General features: G+C 53.1%; 1 protein-coding gene across 1 annotated transcript in view; it reads right to left on the bottom strand.

The window, feature by feature from the left end:
• The window catches only part of PCF11 (PCF11 cleavage and polyadenylation factor subunit), a 63,480-nt gene that overhangs the window by 12,964 nt on the left and 24,785 nt on the right, over positions 1-25,731 (bottom strand). Inside the window, exons 9-13 of the mRNA XM_075337518.1 lie at positions 12,315-12,420; positions 11,435-11,551; positions 11,048-11,156; positions 10,769-10,952; positions 10,419-10,574 (exon numbers count right to left, since the gene is read on the bottom strand). Of these exons, the coding sequence (XP_075193633.1) occupies positions 10,419-10,574; positions 10,769-10,952; positions 11,048-11,156; positions 11,435-11,551; positions 12,315-12,420 (672 nt within the window). The remainder of the gene's footprint in view (positions 1-10,418; positions 10,575-10,768; positions 10,953-11,047; positions 11,157-11,434; positions 11,552-12,314; positions 12,421-25,731) is intronic.

The following is a 25,731-nucleotide window of genomic DNA, read 5'->3' as shown; positions in this document are numbered from 1 at the left end:
TCCAAAAGCTGTCCCTGGGTGGGTAAAGAAATACCTCATGTTAGAGCTGCGAAGACAGCCCTCCCCTACGGGGAGGCAACTGCCGCCTGCAGGACTCTTCTACCTAGGCTGGCGTCCGCCGAAGCATAGGTATGCACCTGATAATGTTTGGTGAAAGTGTGCAGACTCGACCAGGTAGCTGCCTGGCACACCTGTTGAGCCGTAGCCTGGTGTCGTAATGCCCAGGACGCACCCACGGCTCTGGTAGAATGGGCCTTCAGCCCTGATGGAACCGGAAGCCCAGCAGAACGGTAGGCTTCAAGAATTGGTTCTTTGATCCATCGAGCCAGGGTGGCTTTGGAAGCCTGCGACCCTTTGCGCTTACCAGCGACAAGGACAAAGAGTGCATCGGAGCGGCGCAGGGGCGCCGTGCGGGAAATGTAGATTCTGAGTGCTCTCACCAGATCTAACAAATGTAAATCCTTCTCATACCGATGAACTGCATGAGGACAAAAAGAAGGCAAGGAGATATCCTGATTAAGATGAAAAGAGGATACCACCTTCGGGAGAAACTCCTGAATGGGGCGCAGCACTACCTTGTCCTGGTGGAAGACCAGGAAAGGAGCCTTGGATGACAGCGCTGCTAGCTCAGACACTCTCCGAAGAGATGTGATCGCTACCAGAAAAGCCCCTTTCTGTGATAGTCTAGAAAGTGAAACCTCCCTCAGAGGCTCGAAGGGCGGCTTCTGGAGGGCAACTAGTACCCTGTTCAGATCCCATGGATCTAACGGCCGCTTGTACGGGGGTACGATATGACAAACCCCCTGCAGGAACGTGCGCACCTTAGGAAGTCGTGCTAGACGCTTTTGAAAAAAGACGGATAGCGCCGAGACTTGCCCTTTAAGGGAGCCGAGCGACAAACCTTTTTCTAACCCAGATTGCAGGAAAGAAAGAAAGGTAGGCAATGCAAAAGGCCAGGGAGACACTCCCTGAGCAGAGCACCAGGATAAGAATATCCTCCACGTTCTGTGGTAGATCTTAGCGGACGTGGGTTTCCTAGCCTGTCTCATGGTGGCAACGACCCCTTGGGATAATCCTGAAGACCCTAGGATCCAGGACTCAATGGCCACACAGTCAGGTTCAGGGCCGCAGAATTCCGATGGAAAAACGGCCCTTGGGACAGTAAGTCTGGTCGGTCTGGTAGTGCCGACGGTTGGCCGACCGTGAGATGCCACAGATCCGGAGACCACGCCCTCCTTGGCCAGTCTGGGGCGACGAGTATGACGCGGCTGCAGTCGGATCTGATCTTGCGTAGCACTCTGGGCAAGAGTGCCAGAGGTGGAAACACATAAGGGAGCCGGAACTGCGACCAATCTTGCACTAAGGCGTCTGCCGCCAGAGCTGTGTGATCGCGAGACCGTGCTATGAAGGTTGGGACCTTGTTGTTGTGCCTGGACGCCATTAGGTCGACGTCCGGCCTTCCCCAGCGGCTACAGATTTCCTGAAACACGTCCGGGTGAAGGGACCATTCCCCTGCGTCCATGCCCTGGCGGCTGAGGAAGTCTGCTTCCCAGTTTTCTACGCCGGGATGTGAACTGCGGATACGGTGGAGGCCGTGGCTTCCACCCACATCAGAATCCGCCGGACTTCCTGGAAGGCTAGCCGACTGCGTGTCCCTCCTTGGTGATTGATGTATGCCACCGCTGTGGAGTTGTCCGACTGAATTCGGATCTGCTTTCCTTCCAGCCACTGCTGGAAGGCTAGTAGGGCAAGATACACTGCTCTGATTTCCAGAACATGGATCTGAAGGGTGGACTCCTGCTGAGTCCACGTACCCTGAGCCCTGTGGTGGAGAAAAACTGCTCCCCACCCTGACAGACACGCGTCTGTCATGACTACCGCCCAAGACGGTGGTAGGAAGGATCTTCCCTGTGATAATGAGGTGGGAAGAAGCCACCATTGCAGAGAGTCCTTCTGTGAAAGGGAGACTTTCCTGTTCAGGGATGTTGACTTCCCGTCCCATTGGCGGAGAATGTCCCAATAAAGAGGACGCAGATGAAACTGCGCAAACGGAACCGCCTCCATTGCCGCCACCATCTTCCCGAGGAAGTGCATGAGGCGTCTTAAGGAGTGCGACTGACCTTGACGGAGAGTCTGCACCCCTCTGTAGTGACCGCTGCTTGTCCAGCGGAAGCTTCACTAGCGCTGAGAGGGTATGAAACTCCATGCCCAGATACGTTAGTGATTGGGTCGGTGACAGGTTTGACTTTGAGAAGTCGATGATGCACCCGAACGTCTGGAGAGTCTCCAGCGCAACATTCAGGCTGAGTTGGCATGCCTCTTGAGAGGGTGCCTTGACAAGTAGATCGTCCAAGTAAGGGATCACAGAGTGTCCCTGTGAGTGCAAGACTGCTACCACTGCCGCCATGACCTTGGTGAACACCCGTGGGGCTGTCGCCAGACCGAATGGCAGAGCTACGAACTGAAGATGGTCGTCTCCCATCTAGAAAACATTGGTGCTCTGTAGCAATCGGCACGTGGAGATAAGCATCTTTGATGTCTATTGATGCTAGGAAATATCCTTGAGACATTGAGGCAATGACGGAGCGGAGGGTTTCATCCGGAACCGCCTGGCCTCCACGTGCTTGTTGAGCAGTTTTAGGTCCAGAACGGAACGGAAAGAGCCATCCTTTTTTGGCACCACAACCAGATTGGAGGAAAACCGTGTCTTGTTCCTGAAGAGGAACAGGGATTACCACTCCTTCTGCCTGCAGAAGAGCATCGGCTCGGTGGGGAGGTGGGGACGTTCTGAAGAATCGAGTCGGAGGACGAGAACAGAACTCTGTCCTGTGCCCGTGGGCACAATGTCCCTCACCCACCGGTCTGTGACCTGTGGCAGCTAAATGTCGCCAAAGGCGAGCGAGTCTGCCATCAACCGCGGATGCGGAGAGATGAGAGAGCTGAGAGTCATGAGGAGACCGCCTTGGTAGCGGTTCCTCCGGCTGCCTTCCTTGGGCGTGATTGAGCCCCCGGAAGCTGAGCCCCTCTGAGGCTTTTCAGCTCTTTTGGACGAGGACAATTGGGACCTGCCCGAGCTTGGGAAGGACCGAAACCTTGACTGTCCTTCCAGGACAGCATTAATAGGGTAAGTCGCAATGCAGACATTGCGAGGTTACGGACGCCCCTGCGGCACAAATGTACATATGCTCAAGACCAGCTGTGCAAGAACAGCTGAAAAGCTTAGGGTGCCCATACGGCTGTAAATGCCGGAGCAACCGACACGCCGATAGCCCCATAGACAGATTTCAACCAGAGTCCATCTGTCTGGCATCTTTAAGTGAAGTCCCATCTCCACTGCAACTATGGCTCTAGCCGCAAGCCTGGAGATTGGAGAATCCACCTTTGGACCCTGGGTCCCGCGCTTGACCACGTCAGGGGGAAAGGGATAACGTGTATCCTTAATACGTTTGGAGAAAACGCTTATCTGGGAAGCGTGGTGGTCCTGGACTGCTTCTCTGAAGTCAGCGTGGCCAGAACAATACTCAATATACGTTTGAGCTACTGAAATGGGACTTCTCCTGCTGTGAAGCTGACTCCTCCGCTGGGGGAGCTGAGGGAGAAATATCCAACATACGATTGATGGACGCTATAGGATCATTCCTTATGGCGTCACCATCCGGTGTATCCGGATTGAGAGCGTTGTCAGGATCAAAGTCCTGATGAGCTACGTCTGCCTCATCATACAGAGAGCCTCCTGGGACCCCCCCCGGAGCACCGATTTTATTCCCAATGAGGGTGGCCAGGGAGCAATGATCCAGATTGCCCATGGCCTGTCCGGACTGCAAGTCTCTATCCCATTGCAACTCCATCCCTGTCCTTGGACAGGGTTGTCCTTTGGCCACGTCTAGTAGAGACCCCGGCTGACCAAGTGCTCCAGGGGAGCATTGCACACAATGGGGTTCAGTGCCGTGGAACAGTATCACATGCAGTAAAAACAGCATCGAAAGCCTGTGTTGCTTATATGCTGCTGCCGACTAGCCATCTAGGATATAGAGCCAAGAATGGCGACCGTACAGTGCAATGTATAGCATACAAGCATAAAGTACAAATGAACACTGCAGCACATGCAATACAAGCAGCATAGAAAGCCTGTGCCTTGGCACCCCTGCTTTTCTGCTGCTGTAGACTAGCCATCTAGGGGAATATAGCCCAGAATAGCGACCATACAGTGCAATGTATAGCATACAAGCATAAGTACAAATGAACACTGTAACCCCTGCAATACTAGCAGCATAGAAAAAAACCTGTGCCTCAGCACCCTTGCTTTTCTGCTGCCGTAGTCTAGCCATTCTAGGCGAAAATAGCCCAGACTAGCGACCGTACAGTGCAGTGTATAGCATACAAGCATAAATACACATGAACACTTCAGTACATGCAATACAAGCAGCATAGAAAGCCTGTGCCTTAGCACCCCTGCTTTCCTGCTGCTGATGTGTCGCCATCTAAGAGGGCATATAGCCAAAAATAGCGACCTATGCAGTGTAAGCATAAAAATACAAATGGACAACTGCGGTATTTAGTGGGGTCAGCACTTCAGGTGCCGCTTACCGCCCGCCTATAAGCGGGTGTGTGGTCGCCCTAGTCCTGTGCCTGGTTGCCCAGAGTCCGATCTCTCAGCTCGGACTGCAGGAATGGCTGCCGGCGTCCTTCTCCAGCTCGTGTGAGTAGGGGCGGGCCGTGGGCGTGCCCCCAAGTCAGAGCGGGAAACCGGCGTCCCACAGTGTCCAGTGAGAGGGCTGGAGCATGTAAATAAGGCTCCAGCCCTCGGCGCTGCTGATTGTACAGCGTCTCTCCCCTACCCTGATTGACAGGGTGGGGGCGGGAACGAAGCGGAGCTAGGCCGCAAAAGCCGGGGACTGGATTTATAAGCGCCGCCGCCGTAAAAGCGCGGTCGGCGCCAAGTCCCCGGCGCACTACAAGTCCCAGCCGCGCCGCCGCTCCCGGAGCGTCCGGCGCGGTAGTTCCCCATACATAAAGTCACTCAGCTAGGCTGCAGTGACTGTAACCCTTTACTGTCCCCGGCGCACTAGCACACCCAGCAAGTCTGGAGTGTGCTGTGCCTGTGTGTACGGGGACACAGAGTACCTGAATGGTGCAGGGCCATGTCCCTGAACGGTACCCAGCTCCGTATCCAGCAGGTTCAATGGGTCTGTGGATGGAGCCCGGCCTCAGGGCTTTGGGGCCGGTAAGATCCCACTTCCTCAGAGCCCCTCAGGGGGATGTGGAAGGAAAACAGCATGTGGGCTCCAGCCGCCGTACCAGCAATAGGTACCTCAACCTTACAAACCACCAGCGGGGTGAGAAGGGAGCATGCTGGGGGCCCCATATGGGCCCTCTTTTCTTCCATCCGATATAGTCAGCAGCTACTGCTGACTAAACAGTGGAGCTATGCGTGGATGTCTGACCTCCTTCGCACAAAGCAGAAAACTGGTGAGCCAGTGATCCCACTGGGGGTGTATAGCCAGAAGGGGAGGGGCCTTACACTTTTTAGTGTAATGCTTTGTGTGGCCTCCGGAGGCAGTAGCTATACACCCAATCGTCTGGGTCTCCCAATGGAGCGCCGAAGAAATACTGCTCCCCAGCCGGAGAGGCTGGCATCCGTGGTGAGAATCACCCAGGACGGAGCCAGGAAGGATCGTCCCTGTGACAGAGAGAGGGGCCGAAGCCACCACTGAAGAGAGCTCCTGGTCTGCGGCGACAGAGCCACTAGCCTGTGCAAGGAAGAGGTCCGCTTGTCCCAACAGCGGAGAATGTCCAGCTGCAGGGGACGCAGATGGAACTGGGCAAAGGGAACCGCTTCCATTGACGCCACCATCTGACCCAGCACCTGCATGAGGTGCCTGATGGAATGACGGCGGGGCCTCAACAGAGAGCGCACCGCCAGCTGGAGGGACTGCTGTTTGACTAAGGGCAGCTTCACAAGTGCCGGCAGAGTCTCGAATTGCATCCCTAGGTACGTAAGTTTTTGGGTCGGGGTCAGAGTGGACTTGGGCAGATTGACAAGCCACCCGAATTGAACAAGAGTGGCGAGAGTGAGCGAGACACTCCGCTGACAGTCTGCACTGGATGAAGCCTTGACAAGAAGGTCGTCCAGGTAAGGAATCACTGCCAACCCCAGGAGGTGCAGAACCGCAACCACTGCTGCCATGACCTTGGTGAATACACGAGGGGCCGTGGCTAACCCGAAGGGGAGAGGCACGAATTGGAAATGTTCCTCTCCGATTGCAAAACGTAGCCAACGCTGGTGTGAAACTGCAATTGGCACATGCAGATAGGCATCTCTGATGTCGATGGATGCCAGGAAATCTCATTGGGTCATTGAGGCAATGACCGATCGCAGAGACTCCATGCGAAAGTGCCGCACCTGAACATGCTTGTTGAGAAGCTTGAGATCCAGGATGGGCCGGAAGGAACCGTCCTTTTTGGGGACTAGGAAGAGATTTGAGTAAAAACTTCTGAACCGTTCCCTGGCGGGAACCAGTACAATTACTCCGTCGGCCTGTAAGGATGCCACGGCCTGAGAGAAGGCGGCGGCCTTGGAGCAGGGGGGAGTTGACAGCAAAAATCTGTTTGGCGGGCTGGAAGAGAACTCTATCCTGTAGCCGTGGGAGAGGATATCCCGCACCCACTGATCGGAGACGTGTTGAAACCACACGTCGCCAAAGTGGGAGAGCCTGCCACCGACCAAGGACATTGCTGGCGCAGCCAGATAGTCAAGAGGAGGCTGCCTTGGTGGCAGCAGCTCCTGCGGACCTTTGTGGACGCGGCTTCTTGCGCCAGGTGGGCTTCTGGTCCTTGGCTGAGTTAGTGGACGAGGCCGAGGGCTTAGAGGCCGCCCAGTTAGAGGAACGAAAGGAACGAAACCTTGACTGGTTCCTGCCCTGGACAGGTTTCCTGGGTTTAGTCTGTGGCAAGGAAGTACTCTTCCCGCCAGTAGCCTCCTTAATAATTTCATCCAGTTGTTCACCGAACAGCCTGGACCCGGCAAATGGGAGCCCAGCAAGGTACTTCTTTGAAAAAGCATCTGCCTTCCACTCTCGCAGCCACAAAATCCTGCGGATAGCGAGGGAATTAGCGGAGACCACCGCCGTGCGGTGAGAGGCCCCCAGCATGGCAGACATGGCGTAGGCTGAAAAGGCTGAAGCCTGGGAAGTTAGGGCAACCAATTCAGGCATAGAGTCCCTAGTGAGGGAATGCATCTCCTCTAGAGAAGCAGAGATGGCTTTGAGAGCCCACACTGCTGCAAAGGATGGGGAGAACGAGGCCCCTGCCGCCTCATAGACAGACTTGGCCAGGAGGTCAACCTGGCGGTCAGTGGGATCCTTAAGGGAGGTGCCATCAGCTACAGATACAACTGTCCGGGCTGAGAGTCTAGACACCGGAGGGTCCACTTTTGGTGAATGAGCCCACTCCTTGACCACCTCTGGTGGAAAAGGATAACGGTCATCAGAACCACGCTTTGGGAAGCGTTTGTCAGGACAGGCTCTGGGCTTGGACACAGTGGCCTGAAAACTGGAGTGGTTAAAGAACACACTCCTTGTTCTCTTAGGCAAGGTAAACTGGTGCTTTTCTGCCAGAGAGGCTTGCTCCTCTGATACTGGCGGATTGAGGTCCAGTACGGAATTAATGGACGCAATCAAATCACTAACATCCGCATCACCCTCGGTCAGATCAATGGGGCACATGGAGGTAGCGTCCGAGTCCCCAGTAAAGACATCCTCCTCGTCCTGCGAGTCGGCTCGTGAATCGGAGTCGCGGGACGAGGAAGGAGAGGGAGCCCTGCGTCTCCTTTTAGGAGGACGGGGTCTGGGAGCAGATGAAGAATCCTCTGTGAGCTCTGCAGAGCGAGCCGAAGCAGCAGAGGTGCCCTGAGAAGGGGGCTGATGCATGCTCAGCAAAGTCCGGGACAGCTGTCCCATGGAGTCGGCAAAGGACTGGGAGATAGCCTTAGAAAACGATTCTACCCAAGCCGGGGGTTCAGCCACCGGGGCCGGAGCAGCCGGAGGGACCACTGGGGAGACTCCAGGCTGAGGCACCACCATGTTAGAGCAGGCATCACAATGTGGATATGTGCTTGGTTCAGGCAGAATGAGCTGACATGCAGTGCATATTGAGTAGAGCCTTGCTCCTAGTGTGAGACATGCTGCTGAGGTGGAGGCTCTGCAGTAAAGAACACACTCCTTCAGAATGACCCCCAGAGTGTATAAGGAAGTCCACAACCAGACCGTTTTGTGTGCCCTCCGGATTCCACAGCTTGGACCCCCAGACAGGTTGCAGAGATGCAGCAGCCAGCGCCGATCAGTGTGAGAACGCTGATAAAATGGCGCCGGAGGGAGAAGGGGGGGCGGGGCCTAGTCCAAGAGCGGGAACCGGAGGGCCAAGGAGATATCCAGGGGAGGGGAACCTCTCCTCAGAGAGGAGTGTCCTCCCCTGAGCTGAACGGCCGGTGGGCGGCGCCGCACTGTCCCTCTGCATGACTGACATGCAGGGGCAGTGAAAACGAAAGTAGGCCGCAGCCGAAGCCGGGGCCTAAATTTTACCATGCGGCCGACGAGCAGGCACCCTCGGCGCGGTTCTCAGGTGAAAACCAGAGAACCGGCCGGAAATCACAGCAAAGTTAAATAACACACTCTCCCCACGATAAATGTACAAGGGACCCCTCAATAACGTCTCAATACTTAGCTTATGAGACGCAGGGCCAGGTCCCTGAGGGATGAGTGCTCCGTCCGGCAGGGTCCTGAAAGGGCTGCGGATGGAGACCGGTCTCCTGCAAAGCAGTGAGAACCGTGCTGGCTCCCACTTCAAGCCAGAGCCCGAGGGATGGTGAAGGAGCGCGGCATGAAAGGCTCCAGCCTTGAAATCAACCTTAACAACACCGCCGACACAGTGGAGTGAGAAGGGACATGCCGGGAGTCCAGCTTGGACCCGCTTTTCTTCCAACTCTTTAAAATCAAAAATCATATGAGAATGCATGTGTGGATGTGTGCCTCCTGAACACAAAGCATTGAACTGGCTAGATTTGGTTATCCAGGGGGTGTATATGCTCGGAGGGAGGAGCTACACTTTTTAGTGTAGTACTTTGTGTGTCCTTCGGAGGCAGAAGCTATACACCCATGGTCTGGGTCTCCCATAAGGAACGATGAAGAAATAAATAAATATGGGGTCCATTTTATAATCTGGTGGTGTCTTACTGGGGAGAGGGGGGGTAGCAGCGGAGCGGGAGTCACAGAAGGCAGAGGCGGCAGTGGAGTACGGTGATGCTGGCAATGGTACAGAGGGAGGCCCAGATACTCACTGCGGTCTCTGCTCTGTGCGGGGCTGGTGACGCTGCTCTGCTCTTTGCGGGGGGGGGGTGGGGGGGGGGGGGCGGGGAATCACCGGCCTTTCTGAAGATGTCGGCGGTCTACGGTGAGGGCTTCAAATAATGGTGGCCGGAGGCGGCACGTGCGCAGATGAGAGCTTGAACTGAGAGCTCCATCTGCGCAGGTGCTGACTCTAGGCGCCATTATTTGAATCCCTGACCGCCGACATCTTCAGAATGACCGCGCGCAAAACAGAGCAGCCGCGCGCAAAACACAGCAGCCGCGCGCAAAACACAGCAGCCGCGCGCAAAACACAGAGCAGCCGCGCGCAAAACACAGAGCAGCCGCGCGCAAAACACAGAGCAGCCGCGCGCAAAACACAGAGCAGCCGCGCGCAAAACACAGAGCAGCCGCGCGCAAAACACAGAGCAGCCGCGCGCAAAACACAGAGCAGCCGCGCGCAAAACACAGAGCAGCCGCGCGCAAAACACAGAGCAGCCGCGCGCAAAACACAGAGCAGCCGCGCGCAAAACACAGAGCAGCCGCGCGCAGCACAGAGCAGCCGCGCGCAGCACAGAACAGCCGCGCGCAGCACAGAACAGCCGCGCGCAGCACAGAACAGCCGCGCGCAGCACAGAACAGCCGCGCGCAGCACAGAACAGCCGCGCACAGAACAGCCGCGCACAGAACAGCCGCGCACAGAACAGCCGCGCACAGAACAGCCGCGCACAGAACAGCCGCGCACAGAACAGCCGCGCACAGAACAGCCGCGCACAGAACAGCCGCGCACAGAACAGCCGCGCACAGAACAGCCGCGCACAGAACAGCCGCGCACAGAACAGCGCTGAGTAGTGCCGCCTGATGCACACAACAGTGCCGTACTGGCAAGCGCCGGCAGCACCCACATAGCATTTCTCCAGCCTTCTTTGACCCCTCTTCACAAACCCTCGGTAAGCTACATTCAGATTTTAAGACGCACCCCTCATTTCCCTCGCAAATTTTTGGTAGGAAAAGTGCGTCTTATAATCCGAAAAATACGGTAATTAAATAAAGAAAGTAGCCAGTGCAATCCAATACCTCATCGGCTCCGGCGGGGCCGGCCGGCACGCTCTGAAACTCCTTCTCCTTCGCAGCCTCCTGAGTTTTTAATATAACCTCCTCGTGTACTTTTTCAAAGAATTGGCTTTTAGCTCTTTCCTCCAAGTCAGCAATTTCTTCAAATTCTATCCAATCCTACAGTAAAAAAAAAAAAAAAATTAAATAAAAACCATTTAGCTTCCAGTTGTGCAAAAGATTTCTGAACAGTTGCCCTCTGACATGGCGATAACAGATAACTGAATATAGTCAATGCAATATATAAAACAACGTAGCTGCTTATGTTTTGCGTTTTCCCCGTGAAAGCGACGATGCATCAGGTCAGGACTTACTTTTAGGCTGTAGTACCATCTGCGATGGGTTATCTTCCGGCTGACATCCTTCTCCGTTCGGTTTTGTCGGTAATGCCAGTCCAAGTGATCTGCATAGACGTCGGTCTGAGACTTGGTAAACCTCATCCCACACGAGTAGCACTGGATACCAGTGTACAGGCGGACTATTACACTCTCATAGCGGCTAATGGAGGACGAGAGAGGGAGGGATTAGACGTCTGGAGATAAAACTTGAGCTTTTATACTTGACGTCAGCCTTTGAGAGAGACTTTTACTCACTGTTTGAGATCTTCCATAGGAAAGCTGGTGAGGTCGGGAACATCCTGATCCTCCGATGGGTCCTCCTCCTCCTCCTCTTGTGTAGATTGAGTAGATGGCTCAGTTGCTTCTATAAAAAAAAAAATAATTTGATATTCTGAGCGCATTGTGAACTGGGGAGAGTCTCAATGTCCAAACTTTAATGGAGCGATCCTGTGTGAGATACAGACGAGTCCTTATGTCCATTATGTGGAATTTGGATAAAGCGACTGCTCACAGAGCAAATATGGGGTCTTGGAAAGGTCACTCTAAATGGGCAGCTTTTGGCTGGTGTTCACACTCGCATGAAACATCTGACTGGAGGGCAACATGATAAAGGAGATGTCCTGCGAACCGACATTTACTTACGGGAGGAGGTGTTTTCGGTCTGAGATGCCTTTAGTATTCCCGTGGAAAGCAGCTTGGAGAACAATTCGTTAACATCGAGCTGACCCAAGTGATTTTCTGGATTTGGAAAGGTAGGTGCTAAAAAAATAAAAATAAAATATATAATTATTATTATTATTATTATATATTTTATTATTATTATTATTATAATAATAATAATAATAATATTATTATTATTATTAATAATAAACAATCCGACTAAGCTGGAAACCGCTGAAATTATGGACAAGAGATGAGCAGAACAGATGCAAAATACGAGAAGTGGGGCTGAGCTCTGTAGAAAATAATGTCAAAGGCTCTGGCCCTCCTGATGGAAAAACTAGGTGCATGAAATCACTGGACATTTCAGCCCATTTTAATGTGATATTCCCCATCTATCATTAGGATGCCTCACCACATTATGATTGCTGGGGACTGTCCCCACCCGTTAAGAATTTAAAGGGGCTGAGGTGCCCAGTTAAGAGTTGCGTTCTCATCTGTTTCTCTGCAGAGCAGCACTCGGAAATGCAGCGGTGGTACTGTTCACTACACAAGAGGTGACCGAGTGTAGCAAAAAACCCAAAACATTCATCCGATCAGGATTACCCCTCTAATACTCAAAACAATAAGTAACAAAGTCCCCAGTTGTCAGGATCGCTGGGGGTCAAAACCCAGCAGTCAGCAAGTAATCCCCCACCAAGTGGAAAGGAAATAACGCACTATTAATGAGGGTCAGACTGTGACCGGGAGAGTCCTAGCACTAGTTCAAGACTACTATAACATAAAAAAAAATCCCATTTCTGCCGAAAGTCACAGATTGTCACTGTCTGACCTGTGTAGAAACCATATTTAGGGGACATACCTGGCTGGCTGGGTGGAAATACTCCAGTGTTCGGCGGCATTTGTGCTGCAGGCAGAGGTTCCTGGGTAAAAGGTGCAGGTTGGGCCATGCCATCCATAGGCTGAAACTAGAACAAGATAACAGAAGAGAAAGGGTTAACATCTCATTTCTGCTCAGTCTTAGCAGGTGTAAATTGTGGGTAACGCTCGGTGGCTTCCAGTGCCATTTATTTCCCACTGAGAAGAGCATCTATAACCTGAGAGAACTGGGGCCGCCAAAAGAAGGGAATTTTGTTTACTTACCGTAAATTCCTTTTCTTCTAGCTCCTATTGGGAGACCCAGACAATTGGGTGTATAGCTTCTGCCTCTGGAGGCCACACAAAGTATTACACTTTAAAAAGTGTAACCCCTCCCCTCTGCTATACACCCTCCCGTGCATCACGGGCCCCTCAGTTTTGGTGCCAAAGCAGGAAGGAGGAAACTTATAAATTGGTCTAAGGTAAATTCAATCCGAAGGATGTTCGGAGAACTGAACCATTAACCAAAAGAACAATTGAACATGAACAACATGTGTACACAAAAGAACAACAGCCCGAAGGGAACAGGGGCGGGTGCTGGGTCTCCCAATAGGAGCTAGAAGAAAAGGAATTTACGGTAAGTAAACAAAATTCCCTTCTTTGTCGCTCCATTGGGAGACCCAGACAATTGGGATGTCCAAAAGCAATCCCTGGGTGGGTAACAGAATACCTCGATAAAAAGAGCCGGAAACCGGCCCCCTCTTACAGGTGGGCAATTGCCGCCTGAAGGACTCGCCTACCTAGGCTAGCCTCTGCCGAAGCATAGGCATGCACCTGATAGTGTTTTGTGAAGGTGTGCAGACTCGACCAGGTAGCCGCCTGACACACCTGCTGAGCCGTAGCCTGGTGCCGCAAAGCCCAGGACGCGCCTACGGCCCTGGTAGAATGGGCTTTAAGCCCTGAAGGAATCTGAAGCCCCGATGAACGGTAGGCTTCAAGAATCGGTTCCTTGATCCACCTAGCCAAGGTTGACTTGGAAGCCTGAGACCCCTTACGCTGGCCAGCGACAAGGACAAAGAGCGCATCCGAACGGCGCAGGGGCGCCGTGCGAGAAATGTAGATTCTGAGTGCTCTCACGAGGTCTAACAAGTGCAAATCCTTTTCACATTGGTGAACTGGATGAGGGCAAAAAGAAGGCAAGGAGATATCCTGATTGAGATGAAAAGGGGATACCACCTTGGGGAGAAATTCCGGGACCGGACGCAGGACCACCTTATCCTGGTGAAAGACCAGGAAGGGGACTTTGCATGACAGCGCTGCTAGCTCAGACACTCTCCTAAGTGAAGTGACTGCCACTAGGAAGGCCACTTTCTGTGAAAGGCGAGATAGAGAGATCTCCCGCATCGGCTCGAAAGGTGGCTTCTGGAGAGCAGTCAGCACCTTGTTAAGATCCCAGGGTTCTAGCGGACGCTTGTAAGGTGGGACTATGTGGCAAACCCCCTGCAGGAACGTGCGTACCTGCGAGAGTCTGGCTAGACGCTTTTGAAAAAACACTGAAAGCGCCGACACTTGTCCCTTGAGAGAGGCGAGAGACAAACCCTTTTCCAATCCTGATTGAAGAAAGGAAAGAAAAGTGGGCAATGCAAACGGCCAGGGAGCAAAACCCCTATCCGAGCACCAGGCTAAGAAGATCTTCCAAGTCCTGTGGTAGATCTTGGCGGACGTTGATTTCCTGGCCTGTCTCATGGTGGCAATGACCTCTTGAGATAACCCTGATGACGCTAGGAGCCAAGACTCAATGGCCACACAGTCAGGTTGAGGGCCGCAGAATTCAGATGGAAAAATGGCCCTTGAGACAGCAAGTCTGGTCGGTCTGGGAGTGCCCACGGTTGCCCCACCGTGAGGTGCCACAGATCCGGGTACCACGACCTCCTCGGCCAGTCTGGAGCGACGAGGATGGCGCGGCTGCAGTCGGACCTGATCTTGCGTAACACTCTGGGAAGTAGTGCCAGAGGGGGAAATACATAAGGTAGTCGAAACTGCGACCAGTCCTGAACTAACGCATCTGCCGCCAGCGCCCTGTGATCCTGAGACCGTGCCATGAATGCCGGGACTTTGTTGTTGTGCCGAGACGCCATTAGATCGACGTCCGGCGTTCCCCAGCGGCAACAGATCTCTTGAAACACGTCCGGGTGAAGAGACCATTCCCCTGCGTCCATGCTCTGGCGACTGAGAAAGTCTGCTTCCCAGTTTTCTACGCCCGGGATGTGAACTGCGGAGATGGTGGAGGCTGTGGCTTCCGCCCACAGCAGAATCCGCCGAACTTCCTGGAATGCTTGACGACTGCGTGTGCCGCCCTGGTGGTTGATGTATGCGACCGCCGTGGCGTTGTCTGATTGTATTCGGATCTGTCTGCCCTCCAGCCACCGCTGGAACGCCTGTAGGGCTAGATACACTGCCCTTATCTCCAGAACATTGATCTGCAGGGAGGACTCCGTCGGAGTCCAGGTTCCCTGAGCCCTGTGGTGGAGGAAGACCGCTCCCCACCCTGACAGGCTCGCGTCTGTCGTGACCACAGCCCAGGATGGGGGCAGGAAGGATTTTCCCTTCGACAAAGAAGTGGGAAGAAGCCACCACTGAAGGGAGGTTTTGGCTGCTCTTGACAGGGAAACGTTCCTGTCGAGGGACGTCGACCTCTTGTCCCATTTGCGGAGAATGTCCCACTGAAGTGGACGCAGATGAAACTGCGCAAAGGGAACTGCTTCCATTGCTGCCACCATCTTCCCTAGGAAGTGCATAAGGCGTCTCAAAGAGTGTGACTGACCCCGAAGAAGAGAGTGCACCCCTGTCTGTAGTGAACGCTGTTTGTCCAGCGGAAGCTTCACTATCGCTGACAGAGTATGAAACTCCATCCCGAAGTAAGTCAGGGATTGGGTCGGTGTCAATTTTGACTTTGGGAAATTGATGATCCACCCGAACCTCTGGAGAGTCTCCAGGGCAATGGTCAGGCTGTGCTGGCAAGCCACCCAGGAGGGTGCCTTGACTAGGAGATCGTCTAAGTAAGGGATCACCGAGTGGCCCTGAGAGTGTAGGACCGCCACCACTGTTGCCATGATCTTGGTGAAGACCCGTGGGGCTGTCGCCAGGCCGAAAGGCAGTGCCACGAACTGAAGGTGTTCGTCCCCAATGGCGAAACGCAAGAAGCGTTGATGTTCGGGTGCGATCGGCACATGGAGATAAGCATCCTTGATGTCTATTGATGCTAGGAAGTCTCCTTGTGACATTGAGGCGATGACCGAGCGGAGAGATTCCATCCGAAACCTTCTGGTGCTGACATGCTTGTTGAGCAGTTTGAGGTCTAGAACGGGACGGAAAGATCCGTCCTTTTTTGGCACCACGAACAAGTTGGAGTAGAAGCCGTGACCATGTTCCTGAGGGGGAACGGGAATCACCACTCCTTCTGCCTTCAGAGCATTCACCGCCTGAAAAAGTGCAGCGGCTCGCTCTGGGGGCGGAGATGTTGTGAAGAAACGAGTTGGAGGACGAGAGCTGAACTCTATCCTGTAACCGTGAGACAGAATGTCTCTCACCCATCGGTCTTGGACATGTGGCCACCAGGCGTCGCAAAAGCGGGAGAGCCTGCCACCGACCGAGGATGCGGTTTGGGGAGGCCGAGAGTCATGAAGAGGCCGCCTTGGTGGCGGTGCCTCCGGCGGTCTTTTTAGGCCGTGACTTAGACCGCCATGCAGAAGGGTTCCTCTGGCCCTTCTCTGACCTGTTTGACGTGGAGGAATGTGACTTGGCCGAAGACCGAAAGGACTGAAACCTCGATTGAAACTTTCGCTGTTGAGGTTTGTTTTGTTTAGACTGGGGTAAGGACGAGTCCTTTCCCTTGGATTGTTTAATAATTTCGTCCAATTGCTCGCCAAACAAACGGTCGCCAGAAAATGGCAAACCGGTTAAGAATTTCTTGGAGGCAGAGTCTGCCTTCCATTCACGTAGCCACATGGCTCTGCGGACTGCCACCGAATTGGCGGATGCTACCGCTGAACGGCTCACCGAGTCCAGGACGGCGTTCATGGCGTAGGACGAAAAAGCCGACGCCTGAGAAGTCAGAGACACAACCTGCGGAGTAGCGGTGCGTGTGACCGCAGTAATCTCAGACAGACAAGCTGAGATAGCTTGGAGCGCCCATACTGCCGCGAATGCCGGAGCAAAAGATGCTCCTATGGCTTCATAGATGGATTTCATCATGAGCTCTATCTGCCTGTCAGTGGCATCCTTGAGCGATGAGCCATCTGCCACTGAAACCACAGACCTGGCCGCCAGCCTAGAGACTGGAGGATCCACTTTTGGACACTGAGCCCAACCCTTCACTACTTCCGGGGGGAAGGGATAACGTGTGTCATTAAGGCGCTTAGTAAAACGCTTGTCCGGGTATGCTCTATGCTTCTGGACAGCATCCCTGAAATTAGAGTGATCGAAAAAGGCACTCCGTGTACGTTTGGGAAACCGAAACTGGTGTTTCTCCTGCTGTGAAGCCGCCTCCTCTACAGTTGGAGTTGGAGGAGAAATTTCTAGCACCTGGTTGATGGACGCTATAAGGTCATTTACTATGGCGTCCCCTTCAGGTGTATCTAGATTGAGAGCACCGTCAGGGTCTGAGCCCTGAGCTGCGCCTTCCTCTTCATCCTCTAGAGAGTCCTCATGCTGAGACCCTGAGCAGCGTGATGAAGTGGAGGAAGGTCCCCAGCGAGCCCGCTTCACCGGTCTGGGACTGCGGTCCGAGTCGGAGTCCTCACCGTGGGACTTTACAGTTAGAGCGGTCAGACTGTGGAATTCCCTACCACAAGAGGTAGTAATGGCAGATACTATAACAGCTTTTAAAAAAGGGCTGGATGATTTCCTCAGTACACAAAACATTGTTGGTTATAAATGACTTAGTGACTAAATGTAGAACTGGTGGAGGAAGGTTGAACTAGATGGACCTAGGTCTTTTTTCAACCTAAGTAACTATGTAACTATGTAACTATGTAACCTATGTGTCACCTCAGGAGCAGATTGCTGCGCCAACTGAGGGGGACCTGGGGACGAAGAACGCACAGTGCCCTGCATCTGTGTTGTTGGTCTGGACTGCAAGGCTTCTAGTATCTTAGCAGACCATTTGTCCATAGACTGAGCCATGGACTGTGAAAGCGACTCAGACAGTTTGTCAGCCAAAACTGCAAACTCTGTCCCTGTCACCTGGACAGTGGGAACCGGTGTCTCTACCTGAGCCGGGGGTCCCACCAGTGCCTGAGACTCCGGCTGAGTGAGTGTCACAGGGGCCGAGCATTGCACACAATGAGGGTAGGTGGAACCTGCAGGTAGCATAGCCGCACATGAGGTACAGGTTGCAAAAAAAGCCTGTGCCTTGGTACCCTTGCTCTTTGCGGACGACATGTTGTTGTCCTCCAAGAGATAAGTAAGGGATCACCGTGATCACTGAGGGATATATATAGCCTCAAGTTAACAGTACAGCCGAACCAGCAAATGTATACACAAAAGAGATTATATATATATATATATATATATATATATATATATATATATATATATATATATATATATATATATATATATATATATATATATATATATATATATATATATATATATATATATATATATATACACATATACATATACATACAGTTCGGCACTCTGGGGAGTCCAGCACCGGCAGACCGGTGTGGCTTACCAACCGCTCTGTGTGGCCACCAGATTCCCTGCCCCGGGTCTCCCTCAGCTGCAGCCAGAAGTTCTCCACCGCAGAATGTGCTGAAAAAATGGCTGACGGCGTTCTCAGAGGAGGAGGGAGGCGTGGGCGTAGTCACAAAAGTGCGGGAATCTGGTGCCCCAGCGTGAGTAGTGAGGGGGGCGGAGGACAGCTCAGTGTACTCCAGCCCTCACTGTCGGCGTCATACCGACCGTCCCGCCCTTTTCCCTGACTGGCAGGCCTGGGGGCGGGAGAATACTATACTAGGCCGCAAAAGCCGGGGACTAAAGTTAAAACCGCGGCCGGCCGGCAGTGCACGGTCGGCGCGGTAGTCCCGGACCCATACCCACGCCGCAGTCGCTGCAGCGTCTGGGCCCAAGGTGCTTTATGCGCCGTCCCAACGGGGACACAGAGTACCTGTAGATGCAGGGCCATGTCCCTGACGATACTCCGTCTCCTGTCCGGCAGATTCCCCCAGGGGCTGCGGAGGGAGACCGGTCCCAGTGTCTGGATGACCGGATAGGATCCCACTTCCCCAGAGCCCCTAAGGGATGGGGAAGGAAAGCGGCATGTGGCTCCAGCCTGTGTACCCGCAATGGGTACCTCAACCTTAACAACACCGCCGACCTGAGTGGGGTGAGAAGGGAGCATGCCGGGGGCCCCATAGGGGCCCTCTTTTCTTCCATCCGATAAAGTCAGCAGCTGCTGCTGACTAAAACGTGGAGCTTGCGTGAATGTGTGCCTCCTTCAACACAAAGCAAAAAACTGAGGGGCCCGTGATGCACGGGAGGGTGTATAGCAGAGGGGAGGGGTTACACTTTTTAAAGTGTAATTACTTTGTGTGGCCTCCAGAGGCAGAAGCTATACACCCAATTGTCTGGGTCTCCCAATGGAGCGACAAAGAAAAGAAGGGAATTTTGTTACTTACCGTAAATTCCTTTTCTTCTAGCTCCTATTGGGAGACCCAGACGATTGGGTGTATAGCTACTGCCTCCGGAGGCCACACAAAGCATTACACTAAAAAGTGTAAGGCCCCTCCCCTTCTGGCTATACACCCCCCGTGGGAACACGGGATGCTCAGTTTTAGTGCTAAAGCAAGAAGGAGGAAAGCCAATAACTGGTTTAAACAAATTCACTCCGAGTAACATCGGAGAACTGAAAACCGTTCAACATGAACAACATGTGTACCCGAAAAAAACAAAAATCCCGAAGGACAACAGGGCGGGTGCTGGGTCTCCCAATAGGAGCTAGAAGAAAAGGAATTTACGGTAAGTAACAAAATTCCCTTCTTCGGCGCTCCATTGGGAGACCCAGACGATTGGGACGTCCAAAAGCTGTCCCTGGGTGGGTAAAGAAATACCTCATGTTAGAGCTGCAAAGACAGCCCTCCCCTATGGGGAGGCAACTGCCGCCTGCAGGACTCTTCTACCTAGGCTGGCGTCCGCCGAAGCATAGGTATGCACCTGATAATGTTTGGTGACAGTGTGCAGACTCGACCAGGTAGCTGCCTGGCACACCTGTTGAGCCGTAGCCTGGTGTCGTAATGCCCAGGACGCACCCACGGCTCTGGTTGAGTGGGCCTTCAGCCCTGAAGGAACCGGAAGCCCAGCAGAACGGTAGGCTTCAAGAATTGGTTCTTTGATCCATCGAGCCAGGGTGGCTTTGGAAGCCTGCGACCCTTTGCGCTTACCAGCGACAAGGACAAAGAGTGCATCGGAGCGGCGCATGGGCGCCGTGCGGGAAATGTAGATCCTGAGTGCTCTCACCAGATCTAACAAATGCAAATCCTTTTCATACCGATGAACTGGATGAGGACAAAAGGAAGGCAAGGAGATATCCTGATTAAGATGAAAAGAGGATACTACCTTAGGGAGAAACTCCTGAATGGGGCGCAGCACTACCTTGTCCTGGTGGAACACCAGGAAGGGAGCCTTGGATGACAGCGCTTGTAGCTCAGACACTCTCCTAAGAGACGTGACCGCCACCAGAAAGGCCATTTTCTGTGAGAGTCGCGAAAGTGAAACATCCTTCAGAGGCTCAAAGGGCGGCTTCTGGAGAGCAACTAGTACCCTGTTTAGATCCCATGGATCTAATGGCCGCCTGTATGGAGGGACGATATGACAAACGCCCTGCAGGAACGTACGTACTTTAGAAAGTCGTGCTAGACGCTTCTGAAAAAACACGGATAGTGTCGAGACTTGCCCTTTAAGGGAGCCGAGCGACAAGCCCTTTTCCAACCCAGCTTGCAGGAAGGAAAGAAGATTAGGTAACTGGAATGGCCAGGGGGATACTCCTTGTGCAGAGCACCAGGATAAGAAAATCCTCCACGTTCTATGGTAGATCTTAGCAGACGTGGACTTCCTAGCCTGTCTCATGGTGGCAACAACCTCTTGGGATAATCCTGCAGACGCTAGGATCCAGGATTCAATGGCCACACAGTCAGGTTCAGGGCCGCAGAATTCCGATGGAAAAACGGCCCTTGGGACAGTAAGTCTGGTCGGTCTGGTAGTGCCCACGGTTGGTCGACCGTGAGATGCCACAGATCCGGGTACCACGCCCTCCTCGGCCAGTCTGGGGCGACGAGTATGACGCGGCTGCAGTCGGATCTGATCTTGCGTAGCACTCTGGGCAAGAGTGCCAGAGGTGGAAACACATACGGGAGCCGGAACTGCGACCAATCTTGCACTAGGGCGTCTGCTGCTAGAGCTCTTTGATCGCGAGACCGTGCCATGAAGGCCGGAACTTTGTTGTTGTGCCGAGACGCCATTAGGTCGACGTCCGGCACCCCCCAGCGGCGACATATTTCCTGAAACACGTCCGGGTGAAGGGACCATTCTCCTGCGTCCATGCCCTGGCGACTGAGGAAGTCTGCTTCCCAGTTTTCCACGCCCGGGATGTGAACTGCGGATATGGTGGATGCTCTGTCCTCCACCCACATCAGGATCCGCCGGACTTCCTGGAAGGCTTGCCGACTGCGTGTCCCTCCTTGGTGGTTGATGTATGCCACCGCTGTTGAGTTGTCCGACTGAATTCGGATCTGCTTTCCTTCCAGCCACTGTTGGAAGGCTAGTAGGGCAAGATACACTGCCCTGATTTCCAGAACATTGATCTGAAGGGTGGACTCCTGCTGAGTCCACGTCCCTTGAGCCCTGTGGTGGAGAAAAACTGCTCCCCACCCTGACAGACTCGCGTCTGTCGTGACCACTGCCCAGGATGGGGGTAGGAAGGATCTTCCCTGTGATAATGAGGTGGGAAGAAGCCACCACTGCAGAGAGTCTTTGGCCGTCTGGGAAAGGGAGACTTTCCTGTCCAGGGATGTTGACTTCCCGTCCCATTGGCGGAGAATGTCCCATTGAAGTGGGCGCAGATGAAACTGCGCAAACGGAACCGCCTCCATTGCCGCCACCATCTTCCCGAGGAAGTGCATGAGGCGTCTTAAGGAGTGCGACTGACTTTGAAGGAGAGCCTGCACCCCAGTCTGTAGTGACCGCTGCTTGTCCAGCGGAAGCTTCACTATCGCTGAGCGAGTATGAAACTCCATGCCAAGATACGTTAGTGATTGGGTCGGTGACAGATTTGACTTTGAGAAGTTGATGATCCACCCGAACGTCTGGAGAGTCTCCAGTGTAACAATCAGGCTGAGTTGGCATGCCTCTTGAGATGGTGCCTTGACAAGTAGATCGTCCAAGTAAGGGATCACAGAGTGTCCCTGAGAGTGCAAGACTGCTACCACTGCCGCCATGACCTTGGTGAACACCCGTGGTGCTGTCGCCAGACCAAATGGCAGAGCTACGAACTGAAGATGGTCGTCTCCTATCACGAAGCGTAGAAAGCGTTGGTGCTCTGTAGCAATCGGCACGTGGAGATAAGCATCTTTGATGTCTATTGATGCTAGGAAATCTCCTTGAGACATTGAGGCAATGACTGAGCGGAGGGATTCCATCCGGAACCGCCTGGCGTTCACATGCTTGTTGAGCAGTTTTAGGTCCAGAACAGGACGGAATGAGCCGTCCTTTTTTGGCACCACAAAGAGATTGGAGTAAAAACCTTGTCCCTGTTCCCGAAGAGGAACAGGGACCACCACTCCGTCTGCTCTTAGAGAATTCACCGCCTGCAGAAGGGCATCTGCTCGGTCGGGATGTGGGGAAGTTCTGAAGAACCGAGGCGGAGGACGAGAACTGAACTCTATCCTGTACCCGTGAGACAAAATGTCTGTTACCCACCGGTCTTTGACCTGTGGCAGCCAAATGTCGCAAAAGCGGAAGAGCCTGCCACCGACCGAGGATGCGGAGGGAGGAGGCCGAAAGTCATGAGGCCGCCGCCTTGGAAGCGGTACCTCCGGCTGCTTTCTTGGGGCGTGAGTGAGCCCGCCAGGAATCAGAGCTCCTTTGCTCTTTCTGAGTCCCTTTGGACGAGGAGAATTGGGGCTTGCCCGAGCCTCGAAAGGACCGAAACTTCGACTGCCACTTCCTCTGTTGAGGTTTGTTTGATCTGGGCTGGGGTAAGGAAGAGTCCTTCCCTTTGGACTGTTTAATGATTTCCGCCAATTGCTCACCAAACAGTCTGTCTCCAGATAATGGCAAGCTGGTTAAACATTTTTTAGAAGCAGAATCTGCTTTCCATTCTTTTAACCACAAGGCCCTGCGCAAAACTACAGAGTTGGCGGATGCCATTGAGGTACGGCTCGTAGAGTCCAGTACCGCATTGATAGCATAGGTCGCAAACGCAGTCATTTGCGTAGTTAAGGACGCCACTTGCGGCACTGCTGGACGTATGAGAGAGTCCACCTGTGCCAGACCAGCTGAAATAGCTTGGAGTGCCCACACGGCCGCGAATGCTGGAGCAAACGACGCGCCGATAGCTTCATAGACAGATTTCAACCAAAGGTCCATTTGTCTGTCATTGGCATCTTTAAGTGAAGCCCCATCCTCCACTGCAACTATGGATCTAGCTGCAAGCCTGGATATTGGAGGGTCCACTTTTGGACACTGGGTCCAGCGTTTGACCACGTCAGGGGGAAAGGGATAACGTGTATCCTTAAGACGTTTGGAAAAACGCTTGTCCGGATAAGCATGGTGTTTCTGGATTGATTCTCTGAAGTCAGAGTGGTCCAGAAAAGTACTCAATTTACGCTTGGGATACAGGAAATGGAATTTCTCCTGCTGGGCAGCTGCCTCCTCTGCTGAAGGGGCTGGGGGAGAAATATCCAACAGCCTATTGATGGCCGCTATAAGGTCATTTACCATGGCGTCACCATCTGGCGTATCCAGATTGAGAGCGGTGTCAGGACTAGACTCCTGATCACCCACCTCTGTCTCACCATACAGAGACAATTCTCGCTGAGACCCTGACCCGCGTGATGACGTGGAGGGTCTTTCCCAGCGAGCTCGCTTAGGGTGACTGGGACCGTCATCCGAGTCAGAGTCTTCAGCCTGTGATGCCTGGGACCCCCTTGAAGTACGGATTAGTTCCAACTGAGGGGGACCGGGGAGCATAGACACAGCAGTGTCCATGGTCTGCGCAACTGGCCTGGACTGCAAGGTCTCCAGGATTTTTGTCATAGTCACAGACATTTTATCAGCAAAGACTGCAAATTCTGTCCCCGTCACCGGGGCAGGGTTCACAGGCGACTCTGCCTGGGCTACTACCATCATAGGCTCTGGCTGACGAAGTGCCACTGGGACTGAACATTGCACACAATGGGAGTCGTTGGAGCCTGCCGGTAGATTAGCCCCACATGCTGTACAAGCAGTGTATACAGCCCGTGCCTTGGCACCCTTGCGTTTTGTGGATGACATGTTGTTGTCTCCTCAGAGCAATACAGGGTATACAGCCAAGAAGCGACCGTCCAGTGTAGTATATATATATATATATATATATATATATATATATATATATATATATATATATATATATATATATATATATATATATATATATATATATATATATATATATATATCTGGTACAGGAAAAAGTACACCAATATAACACTGTGGCACAAGTGGGGCCAGCACTAATGTGCTGCTTACCGCCCGCTAAACGCGGGTGTGTGGTCGCCAGAAATCCCTAGTCTGAGTCTCCCAGAGCCTGTGTCCTTCCTCCAGCCAGACTGCATGCAGGAATGGCTGCCGGCGTCCTGTGGAGGGGGGGGCGGGCCCTGGGCGTATACAGACAAAGAGCGGGAAGCCTGCGTCCCACTGTGCCTAGTGAGAGGGCTGGAGCATGTAAATAAGGCTCCAGCCCTCGGCGCTGACGATTGTACAGCGTCTCTCCCTTACCCTGATTGACAGGGTGGGGGCGGGAACGAAGCGGAGCTAGGCCGCAAAAGCCGGGGACTAGAGTTAGAAACGCCGCCGCCGTAAAAGCGCGGTCGGCGCGTCCCCGGCGCACTACAAGTCTCAGCTGCGCCGCCGCTCCAGGGGGCGGTCGGCGCGGCAGTCCCCCAACACAACAAAATCCCCCAGTAATCTGTAGGGACTATAACCCCAGCGCGCAGCGCTTCAGTCCCCGGCGCACTAGCACACCCAGCAAGCCTGGAGTGTGCGTGCCTGCCATACGGGGACACAGAGTACCTTAATGTTGCAGGGCCTTGTCCCTGAACGGTACCTCGCTCGGCATCCAGCAGGTTCTATGGGTCTGTGGATGGAGCCCGGCCTCAGGGCTTGGTGGCCGGAAAGATCCCACTTCCTCAGAGCCCCTCAGGGGGATGGGGAAGGAAAACAGCATGTGGGCTCCAGCCTCCGTACCAGCAATAGGTACCTCAACCTTACAAACCGCAAGTGGGGTGAGAAGGGAGCATGCTGGGGGCCCTATATGGGCTCTCTTTTCTTCCATCCGATATAGTCAGCAGCTACTGCTGACTAAACAGTGGAGCTATGCGTGGATGTCTGACCTCCTTCGCACAAAGCTTGAAAACTGAGCATCCCGTGTTCCCACGGGGGGTGTATAGCCAGAAGGGGAGGGGCCTTACACTTTTTAGTGTAATGCTTTGTGTGGCCTCCGGAGGCAGTAGCTATACACCCAATCGTCTGGGTCTCCCAATGGAGCGCCGAAGAAATATGTATTTTTTTTCTTTTCATTAATAGGTCTTTATGTGACATCTTTCCCATGAAATCTGGTTGTGCAGGAACCGGAGCAAAATATAAAAAAAAATAAAAAAAAAAAAAAGTCGCCTCCATACAGAACAGGTAGTGGTCAGCCCATGATTTGGCTGTGTGAGGTCTCTCCCGACCCCCCCCCCTTGGTTCGGATGAGCAGTCCTCAGTTCTCCACAACTGCTCTGGTCACAGCGTATCCCAGACAGAATGAATGACTTGGCAGTCTACGGCCTTGTGCCCATGCGGCATTTTTTTTTCTTGCTTTTTTTAAATCAATCAATAAAAGCAACTAAAAAGCATCCCAGCAAAGTCTATGAGACTTGCGGTGCCCACGTTACTACTTGTTTCTTTGCAGTTTTTGTTGACCGTAAAATGAAGCCGCATGTGAATTGTGTTTTCCTGCTTTTTTTCACCAATTTACTTGAATGGAGTCAGCGAAAGTAGCAGGAGAAAAAACAAACAAAAAAAAAAAAACAAGCATGTCCAATGCCTACGGTTTTTTGTTTGTTTTTTTTGAGATTTTATGTGCTTTTATGACATCACTGGAGTTCCCTGCAGTCATG

The sequence above is a fragment of the Anomaloglossus baeobatrachus genome, chromosome 2 (assembly GCF_048569485.1).
Source record: "Anomaloglossus baeobatrachus isolate aAnoBae1 chromosome 2, aAnoBae1.hap1, whole genome shotgun sequence".
In the NCBI taxonomy this organism is placed as follows: Eukaryota; Metazoa; Chordata; class Amphibia; order Anura; family Aromobatidae; genus Anomaloglossus; species Anomaloglossus baeobatrachus.
The sequence above is the reverse complement of the archived record's forward strand: the minus strand, read 5'-3'. Positions and strand labels throughout refer to the sequence as shown.